This window comes from Octodon degus, unplaced genomic scaffold (genome assembly GCF_000260255.1).
Source record: "Octodon degus isolate 3935 unplaced genomic scaffold, OctDeg1.0 scaffold00001, whole genome shotgun sequence".
In the NCBI taxonomy this organism is placed as follows: Eukaryota; Metazoa; Chordata; class Mammalia; order Rodentia; family Octodontidae; genus Octodon; species Octodon degus.
The window spans coordinates 699,057-709,992 of record NW_004524577.1 but is presented as its reverse complement, the minus strand read 5'-3'; the positions used below and the strand labels follow the sequence as shown (position 1 = coordinate 709,992).

The window sequence follows — 10,936 nt, the reverse complement described above, 5'->3', positions numbered from 1 at the left end:
CACTGCAGAGTGGTGGGGGGCGGCCCGAGGGGCTGGGAGAGGGTCTGGCCCTCGCTGCGCCTGGGCTGGGACTGGTCCCGCCGGCGCAGGGTAGCCGGAAACTCTCCGCACACTCACCGGACCTGGGCTAGGACTGCCAAAACAAAAATTTTGAGGAATTTCCAAGAGACTTTCTGAATATCGCCTCAGCTCTCATGTACCACTGGATTAAACTCTGAGTAGTGAATAGTTGATTATAGAAATGAAGGTGGAAACCAGAGAAAATGAGTTCATAGCTGAGTGGAATAAGTGCCTGCCTGGAAAGTGCAAGGTCCTGAGCTTAATCCCTGGTACAAAATACAAAACAACAACAATAACAACAATAACAAAACAAACAAACAAAAAACCCCAGTCTGCATCAAAATGCTACAATCTATACTTTAAATCTTGGAAGAATTTACAGCATTCAGAGAAATGATTTTATCACCTGGATATTTATGAAAAAAGTCAACCTGAGAGAGACAGGAGACTAAAACAAAACCAAACAAAACCATAGCAACTTCTCTGCAGTGATCACCTTTGCTGAATACAGTAGGGGTTGGCAGCTAGAACAGGTCAGTGGAGTTTCACCAAATACCTGCAGCCGTCACATACAGACACTTATCTGGTAGGCATACTTTTCAACTTTTAGAATTGTTCTTAAGTTGCTCCATGCCTACGCACTCACCTTCTTGAATTTCTTGTAGATACCAAAGTAAATATGCTGGTGGACAAAGGCTCTTAACCTCCAAAAAGCATTCTCCCAAACAAAAATGAAGATAAGGAAGACACAGCCTAGGACACCCATGATAAGCAAGCACTTTCCAATCATATGATTTTCTAGAGAATAAATGCTGCTCTCAGTATCTGGGGAGAGAGAAGGAGAAAAAAAAAAGAATGTTATTACTTAGTGAGGAAAGACCAAGGAAATGACAAATGAAATATGGGGAAAATGAAACATTAGGCTAAACCAAGACTAGGTGTTTAGGACATAAAAAGCACTTACCCTGATGTAAAATATCATTTAGCAGTAATGCATTTTGAAGGCTAAGCCTCATTAGCAAAATGCATAGTAATAAAATAAGGCTACAAATGTTAATATATTGATATGCCTAATAATAATAATAATAATAATAATAATAAAAATTTTTAAATGTAGTTGGCTCAGAGTCTCACTACACAGCTCTGACTCCTGGTGATCCTTCTGTTTTCAGCCTCCCCAATGCTGGGATTACAAGCACACACCACCACACCCAGACTGGGTTCAGGCTTCGCATGCCTGGGGTGGGGGTGGGGCGGGTGTAGCATGTGGTGCTGGGGCTTGAACTCTGGTCCCTGCATTTGCCTAAGCTGCTGCTTAGTCCTCTGTGCTATCTCACTGGTATGATATGCCTAATAATTATTGCATGACATGAAATGTAGGCTCCAAATCCTTTCAGAGAGGTAAAATATTAAGTTGATAATTGAAAGAAAGCTTTGAAGTGCAAATACTCTTGGAAAAGAGAACATACTATGCTTTAAACAAGGTAAAATTGATCATTAACTGATACTTTGAACTTTCTTGAGAATAAACTTCAATAATAAAAGATAATTCCTATTGTAAGAAAATTATAACTCATCACCTTAAACTTTTTAGAACAGCTTTATAGTTACAGAAAAATCTGCAGAGAGCATCCGGAATTCTGTACATCCTTCATTCAGTGTCCCTGTGTCAGTCTGGTGGATGTTATCATGATTTAATATTAATGCCTTTTTTTAACCACAGTAGTTAATCTATATTCATATTTCTTAATTATTAAATATAATGCCCCTTTTCATGGTTAGAGTGTCACTGTTTTTATCATATTAAAAATAGGATGTAGGGCCCGGGAGATGGCTCAGTAGAATAAGCGCTTCCCTGGCAAGCGCAGGCTCCTGAGTTCAATCCCCGGTACCATGAAAAAAAAAAAAAAAGCTAGCAAACACTGCCTCAACCTGATAATAAAGGTCAATATCAACACAGGTAATTCACATTGATAGGATACATCTTTTTTTTTTTTTTTTTGTGGAACTGGGGATTGAACTCAGGCCTTTGGTCTTGCCAGGGAAGCACTTATTCTACTGAGCTTTCTCCCTGGCCCTTGTTAGCTTTCTTGTGTTTTGTTTTGTCTTGTTTTATTTTGTGTTGACTATATAGTTGTGGCTACCTTAAACTCTTGTTCCTTCTGCCTCAACCTACTAGAAAACCGAGATTATAGGTGTGTGCCACCACATCTAGCTTCGTGTGTTTTCTTTATCCTTCCTTCCTTTTTTAATTTTTATCTTTTTGAGAGGGTCTCACTATGTAGTTCAGGCTGGCCTTGAACTCATTTGTAGCTCAGGCTGGCTTCAAACTTTCAGGGATCCTCCGGCCTCTGCCTCCCGAGTGCTGGGATTAGAGGCTTGTGCTACCATGCCTGGCTATGTGTTCTGCTTCTAATCTTAAAAAATGTTTTGTCTTCTTCTCATACTGCCTTTGTATAAACCTGACTGCTCTTTCTGTTGTGCTTTGTGATTTTCACGGACCATCAAAAACAGTAATTCTATGGCATGGTGATGATGGGTTTGGGATGACTGTACGCTCAGCTTATAAAAGTTATTTACATTGGCATGGAGAAGCCGTTTTGTTATAAACGTCTTTTTCCTAGGGGTATGGGAAGCAGTGGTACTGCTGGTAGAATGGACCCAGTTTATTGGTTTGTGGCTGCATCACAAATTCAATTATGTAATTTAATAGAATGAACATGTAATTCAGTAGAATCAAAATACAAAAATCATGTGCTCACATCAACACAAGCAGTTTAAAGCATGTGATAAAACCAAACATTTATTCATGACTTAAAAAAACCACAGATGAAGTAGAAAGGGACTTGCTTAATCTGAGAAAGGTTTCTAAACAACATACTTCTGGTAAGATACTGTGGTGTTCACTCTGACACTGGAGTAAAGCTGGAGGTCTGATATCACCACTTAAATTTATAGCACCTTGGTGATGTTTCTGACAAAGCAGTCAGGCAAGGACAAGGAGTGTGTGCGTAAGGACTGGAAGAGAAACAAGTGTAATGAGCGGCTTTATTTAAGTTTTTTCTTTTTATTTATTGGACACAGGGTCTCACTCCACGGTTCAGACGCTAGTGATCCTCCTCTCAGCCTCCCCAGTGCTGGGATTACAGGTGGGGGCCACCGCGCCCAGTTTTGGTGGCCAGGTCGGCATGGGACTGGCATGGCGTGCAGTACTGGGGACTGAGCCTGGGTCCTTGCACTTACCAGGCAGGTGCTTAGACTGCCATGCTACCTCCCCAGCCCAGCAGCTGCTTTAAATATATTCACTGATATAGAAACCAGCTATGTTTAAATTATGAAAATTAAGTTAACAAGTTCAATTTACAAATATGAACCGATTTACATTTCCCCGTATCAGCAACAACAATGACACTTTAAGAAATAATACCATTTATTAAAAAGATACTTAGACTAAAGCTGAGGATAGATGACCAATGCCTCTGAACTAATCAGTACTAAACTATAAAAATAAGATGATGTAAATAAATAAATGGATGGCTGAGAGTGGATAACTGCAACGGTGTACGAAATCTCCACACGTAAAACCAAACTTATTTTAACTCTTTCAAAATCGTTCTATGGAATTAAGGAATTGCACTGTCTACAGTTAACACTGGTGACTGTATTCAGGAGGGCCAGGCTTACTAAGCAGTCGCCCTTTCCTGCACTTCCCACTCCCCACAAACAATATACTTTTTTAAAAAAGTCATGTACAAATGTACCTATGTGTGTATGTGGTGCAGGGTCCCGCTACTTGGCTGGGACTCGTAGTGATCTTGCGGTCTCAGCCTCCCCAGTTCGGGGAGCACAGGCACGCGCCACGCACCTGGTTCTGGTGGCCAGCTCGGCGTGGGGCTGGCGCAGCGTGTGGTGCCAGGGACTGAACCCAGGTCCCAGCGCTCGCGACGGGGGCTCAGACCACTGCACTAGTGCCTTAGCCCAAGCAGCAGGCTTTCAAGGCTGCTAATTTCAAGGTTGTTCAATCAGTCATAAGGAGTTTCTAAGGTTAAAAGGCAGTTTACCTTTCTTTCCTACAAATCTTTAGTACTATTTATTGCCTTTCCCATTTCTTCTATTTCTAGAGCTTTTCTCCACTATTCTATTCTTTATCATCCAAGTTCCTACTTCCTACTTACACCTGCCTGTTAAAAATAATTGTGTCCCTCTCTGTGGCAGGTACTATATTAGACACCGGAGATAGATTTGATGTGTTCCTTCAAGTAATGTTTGGGCAGGTGATTGTGTGTGATTATTGGCGGTAGTGACAGTATTACAAAGGAAGTAGAATAAGATTACAATACAAACCCTTTCCCTGGAAATCCTTTCTCATACCAGGAGCCCTGGTTTTGGCTAATAAAATCTATGTGACATGGAGCATTAGGCTTCAGCCTTGTGACGCCAGGGACCAGTTTCATGGAGAACAATTTTTTTGCACCAGATGGTTGGGAGATGATTTGGGGATGATTTAAGAACATTATACTTATTGTGTCCTTTATTTCTGTTATTACGTTGTAATATATAATAAATAATTCCACGGCTTGCCATAATGGAGAGTCAGTGGGAGCACAGAGGTTGACTTCCTGCAGCTAGACACTCATCTGGGTGTGGTGGGAGGCGTCCAGAATGTATTGCTTCTGTCTAATCTACTCCATAATCTGTTTTGGTTGCTGTCACTACAGAAAACTCCGCTTTGCAAAGAAAGGAATTTGGAAATGGACAAAGGCATTTCAGTGCTGTGGTAGCCTCAGAAGTTCTGCCTTGGCTTTAACCCAGAACATGTGTCAATAGGGAAGTTCTCTCAAAACATACTTTTAAGGCAAGGCCATCGTCACGTGCAATTTCAAGCAGTTGATTCTCTTCCAGCACAAAGTCGACTTAGCTGTCTTACTCACAAATGGGCCTCAGGTCCATTCCTTCCTAGTTCTGGAGTCTGAAAGCTGAGACAGGTGATAGCCAGCAGGGAGAAACAAAGCTCCAGCGCAGTCTCTTCAGAAACCCCTGCTAAGGTCTGAAAGGTAAGAACTCCATGCACACTCGTCACACCAGATTTCCACCCCCTCTGCCAACTTGAACAGAGTTCTCATTCTCTCCTGCCATGGCATGTTGAGTTTAGCAGCTTGCTGTGTCATGAGAGTAAGCAGGTTTTGTGACCCATTCTGTCACTGAAGTGTGCTGCTAATGGTAATTACTTTTCTATGAAATCTCTACAGTATCTCCTCATGCAGCTGCACAAACAAGTGTGTTAAGAGCATGTCCTGTAACGTGGACCATAATTGTAATAACATCCTGCAAAACACCGTTCAATTCAGATGACTTTTTAGCTAGCCAGCATTTCTGTATTGGTGACAGTGTGTGGATTCACATTTAGAAGTGACCTCTTTAACCAGAGCAGGGAGTCCAGAAAGCCATTCAGTTGTGGCTACAAAGTGACCAGCTGAACTTTTCTGATGCATAGTCATTCAAAGATGTGGATAGTTCTACAGCTGGCGTGTTAGCTGGCAACAAAAGCGCCCTCAAGGTGTCCTCATGCGTACCCCTGAAACACGCATCACAGAAAGTGCAGTTGACAGAAGTGTGCAGTGCGGAAGAGACAAGGACAGAGGTGGCCGTTGCTTTGTTGGCCACACTGTTGGACTTGCAAGCTGGATTGCATACCGTGGTGAATCCTCTCTGACAACCGTGCCTTGATTTCCTCTTCTATTTCACCAAGTATCTAGTTAGGGCGCTGGTTGAAAGAGGAATACCTGCATTATTGAACTACAGTCTTTCCAAAAGTTCACAACAGGGGCTGGCGAGATGGCTCAGTGGTCTAAAGCACCTACTTGGAACAAGCTTGGCAAAGCATGGGGACCGCGGTTCGATTCCCCAGCACCACATGCCAGCCAGCCCCGCCCCCTGGTGGGCTGAGCTGGCCACACACACACACACACACACACACACACACACACACAATAAATAAATGTTTAAAAAAATTAAAAAAAAAAGTTCACAACAGATGTCCCCAGCAGGATCAGTTCTCACCAATAGTGGAAGGCTTCTTAGCAGCAGCAATGTAGTTAGCCACTAATAATGCTATTAGGGCAAATGTATTTTAAGGAAGTGGCAGCTTCAGTACTGCTTCTGTTCTCTATTTTTTATTTTTATTATTTATTTACTTATTTATTTATTTTTGCAGAACTGGGGATTGAACTCAGGCCCTTGTGCTTGCCAGGCACGTGCTTATTCTGCTGAGCCATCTCCCGGCCCCTGTTCTCTATTTTTTAACACTGGATGCTTCATCTCTATGTAGTTAACAGTTTTGGAGGATTCGCAGCTTTCTTGGGTAGCTGATTGCTACACATTATGCCAAGTGAGCTTGAAGAAACTGAATGACCTACAGAAATGGACCTGTAATTTGAATAGGCCTCTTCGGGGCCAGGGAGATGGCTCAGCAGAACAAGCGCTTGCCTGGCAAGTGCAGGGTCCTGAGTTCGACCCCGGAAGACTCTTCCTGTTCTTTTCAGTGCAGCTCCCTTTTGTTGGCAGTCGTAGTTTCCTGCCATCCTCTCCTTCAGTCATTCCTTTTTTCAAAGAGGCTCTCTGTGCCGTTTGCTTTATAGCTCATTTTGACTGGGATTAGCTCATGGGTTTACAAAAAGTGCAGCTGACAGAAGTGTGCAGTGCAGAAAAGAGACAAGGATGGAGGTGGCTGAGAAAATAATGGGCAGGCCACACGTGTCCTAAAATAACTGTCAGATTCTGATTTAAAGCTCACAAGATGCAGCTGTGAAATCGAGGAGCATCGACTCACTTGCTGTTCTAAAGCCTGACATGAAATGTGGCTTCACTGCTGTGGGCCATTTACTGATAGGATTTTGACATGAATCTGGAAGCAGCCCATTTATTACGGTCTCTGGCAGTCAAACTCCTCTGCTAATGGCGATCTGCACTTGTCGCTCCCTGTGACTGCTTCGGCTCCACCTACACCATCAGGCGTTAGAGTCTCATGTGGAGGGTGTGGCGCAGACTTGTTGCATGCACTGTCCACAGGAGGGTTCGGGCTCTCACGACAATCTAATGCCTCCACTGAGCTGAGGAGGGGTGGCACTCAGGCAGCAAGGCAAGCGATGGGGAGCCACCGTAAACACAGAGGAAGGGTCCTGGGCTCGCTTACCACTCACCTCTTGCTGTGTGGCTCTGTTTCTTAGGGCCATGAATGATGGGGTTGGGGGCCATGGCATAGGGTGCAAAGTTAGTTTCTTGAAAATGAGTATAAAATTAGAAAAGCTGAGGTTGTTATGGACATTTAAAATAACACATGCAAAACTAATAGATGGCTGATTATCATTCTACAGCTAACAACTACTTTAAACTTACCCTGGACATGCTTTGGAGGCTTTCCAATGTTTAGAAACGCTTTACCCAGTCCTGCAAAAGGACCTACATTAGAGAGCACATGTTCTCATCTGAGAGATGAGGCTGGCCCACCTTCTGCGGTCTGGGCCTGGATCTCACGGCCTAGCGCGAGCTCCTCGAGGTACTTACTTTCTTTACTGCAGTTCAGGAGGTGTTGCGTCGTCTTCTGGGCGCACAGCATCTTCACTCTGTAGACCCCAGTATAGTCACTGAGGCACTTCACAAGGTTGTAGTTGGGGAAGAGCAGCAGCGTGCTGCTCAGCAAGGCTTGCGTGGTGTTGGACATGGAGGTTTGCGTTTCTGGAAGGACAGTAAGGGGAGTTACATAATAAATAAACTACTCTGAAGGGAAGAAACCCCCTACTAATGATCAAACCAATCTCAGGCAATTAAAAACCAGATGATTATCTTTGAAGAGTAATTACTTCCCAGGGAGTTTGTTCCAGTTCACCGGTTTGTACTAACAATGTAGGATTTTGAAGTCATTTGATGAAGTCCTCGTGTTTTCTTTGTGAACAAAATTTTGACTATTAACTACTTGAATGTTACAGGAGTATAATTCATATTTTCTAATTTTTAAGTTAGACTTAGTAAATCATGTATTTCTAGAAGTGTAACAGTTTGTTCTAAGCTTTCCTAATTGTTGGCCGAAGTCTTTCATATTCTATTTCTAGTAGTGTAAGTGCACACACACACCCTGTATATCTGTTGCCTCTTTATACACTGTGGCTTTTATGATCTGCTTGTGGCGTGAAGGACTTGCAGTTCTTCAGGCGCTCTGTGCATAACCATTTTCTATTCATTCCTTTCTGCCCTTACTCATCAGCCTGCTTTCTTTAGATATGTCATGCTATTCCTTGTTGCTTTTTAAAGTTGAATGCTGGGGGCCTGGGGAGATAGCTCAGTGGAATAAGCGCTTGCCTGGCAAGGGCAAGATCCTGAGTTCAGTCCCTGGTACCATCCAAAAAAAAAAAAAAAAAAGTTGGATGCTAAGTTTAGCCCTTAAAATGTTAATAGTCCAGATTTAGTTTTTCCCAAATAAATTTTGCCACAGAATATTTATGTGACTCTTCAGTTATAAATATTTTTAAATTTCTGTGATTCTTTTGCTCATTATTTATTAAAAACTTGCTGGGTATGGTGGCGTATGCCTGTGATTCTTATACTCAGGAGGCTGAGGCCAGAGGATCACCGAGTTTGAGGCCAGCCTGGCTACACAAGTGAGTTCAAGACCAGCCTGGGCTAGACTACATAGTGAGACTGTGCCTCAAAAAATTATTAAAAAGTTTTTTTTTTTTTTGGAAAGGTCTACAAGTTGTTCAGGGTCTCACTACATAGACTAGACTTGTAGTGATTCTCCCGTTTCCAGCCTCCCAAATGCTGGAATTGCAGGCGTGTGCCACCATGTCCAGTCTCAATCTGCACTTCAGTGTGCTCCTGGGGCGGGGCCAGCATAGCATGCACAGGATCAAGCCCTCGGCCCCTGCGTCTGCCTAAGTAGGGGCTTTAGTTCGCTGAACTGTCAGACCAGCCCTATTTGGGTTTTCGAGACAGGGTCTTGCTAGACAGTTCAGACTGATGTTGAACTCACTGTGTAGCCCAGGCTAGCCTTTAACTCATGGCAATCCTCCTGCCTTAGCCTCCCAAGAGCTAGGATTACAGGTATGTGCTACCATACCCAGCTCAAAAGGTGTGTTTTAAAGTTCTCAAGAGGGCCAAGCAAATAGCTCAGCGAATTAAAGCACCTGCAAGCAGGCGCAGGGGCCAGGAGGTCCAATCCCCAGGCTTGTCATGCTAGCCCCGCCCCCAGGGTGCGCTGAGATGGCAATTGAGACTGGGCATAATGCCACGCGTCTATAATCCCAGCTCTTGGGAGGCTGTAAACAGGTGGATCACTACAAGTCTGATCTAGTAGTGAGACCCTTGAACACTCTGTAGACCCTTCCCTAAACACACGCGTGCACACACACACACACACACACACACACAAAGTTCTCAAGTGTACTGTTTTCCCAGGTATGTGTTACCACATTTTAATTTGATTGCATAATTTGTAATATGGTTATGTGCTTGTACACTAATCTCTGTGATGTATTACGTGGTCAATTTGTAGAAGCTATCATGCTTAAAGACAGGTGTCTGGAGTTCAGTGTTCTTATATGTAACCTTAAACTCAAGTTATTTAACTGCTTAATGAAAAGTGTACTGTTCAAGAAATAGTCAACTGACTGCCTTATTCTAATAGTTTTTATTATGTATACTTATAAATTATGTTGCTAAGGAAGTAAAAATCTGGAATTACAACTTCGTGCTCAGTTGAATCTGGTATCATGTTGAGAACCTCCTCATCCCTATTAGCTGTTTTAGCCTTAGACAATATTTTTCTCCTATAGACACAACCACTGCAGCTTCATTTTGTGAGTCTGTGCATAAGCTCTTTGATGCTTGCTTACTGTCTCCAAAGACACTTGATTTCGATTTATTGTTGGCCTCTGCCAATTCCATACTTCCCAGTTCATTATTTTCAACAAGTGTTGTCCACAGGGTTCGTTACACTGCTGAGACGTGGAGGACTCACAAGACCTTTCTGAAACAGTGATGCTTTCTTACCCTCCCACAGTCACTCATCTCTAGTGCCACAAGTGATGGCAATGCCTCTCGGTCAAGGTTTACAAAATCAAATGATTTTAGGTGAGTCTTCCTTATGTGACAATATGTATTTTGAAATAGGTGTGTGAAACACACACAGTTGCTTTCTTTCTATACTTTAGGGCCTTCTGTGAGCATAAATGCTCAGGAATCACCCTTAAAATTATTTTAGTCAGGTGTGCAAAGGCTCAAGTCTTGTTCAAAGGCAATATTCACGCTATAAAGGTGTACAAACAGGTACATAATAAGCCAGTGTTCGATTAATGCAGGGAATTCCTTTGTGATAGGCCAAGGGTTAAGATTAAGAGGAGGGGAGACCTGAGCCTAAGGAGCTCTGCAACAACAGAGGAGGATGAGGAATCTGACCAGCTCAGATCCATATTTATAAGGTGATTCAAAAGAAGGGTAATACAGGGCACCACAGTTCGCAAATAGTTTTCTTTGCAAATATTTGGTTCCCAACTAAGAGCACTTGGCAACATTTTGTTTTTGTTTTCAAACTTTGCATTGAGTGAGGACAGGACTGAGGCCATCTCCGCACACAAACACAAATGTGGCTCTTTTGCAAAATTGTAGGACAGATAAAGTTCATGAATTGAGGCACCACTATAATCATCATTTTAAAAATCTCTTAACGACAGTCTATTTATTAACTACATATCCAAAATTCATAATCAGAGAAGGAAAAGGAGATATAAAACTAAGATTTGCAGTATGGAGACTCCTTAGAAAAGTTGGTCTGGAAATCCCCTTTAAACCAGCTATTCCTCTACTGGGAATTTTTCCAGAGGAT

General features: G+C 42.7%; 1 protein-coding gene across 1 annotated transcript in view; it reads right to left on the bottom strand.

Moving 5' to 3' along the window:
• Positions 1 to 10,936, bottom strand: part of LOC101576393 (ATP-binding cassette sub-family A member 3-like) — a 144,299-nt gene that overhangs the window by 37,322 nt on the left and 96,041 nt on the right. The window contains exons 22-23 of the mRNA XM_004623112.2: positions 7,624 to 7,794; positions 707 to 885 (exon numbers count right to left, since the gene is read on the bottom strand). Of these exons, the coding sequence (XP_004623169.1) occupies positions 707 to 885; positions 7,624 to 7,794 (350 nt within the window). The remainder of the gene's footprint in view (positions 1 to 706; positions 886 to 7,623; positions 7,795 to 10,936) is intronic.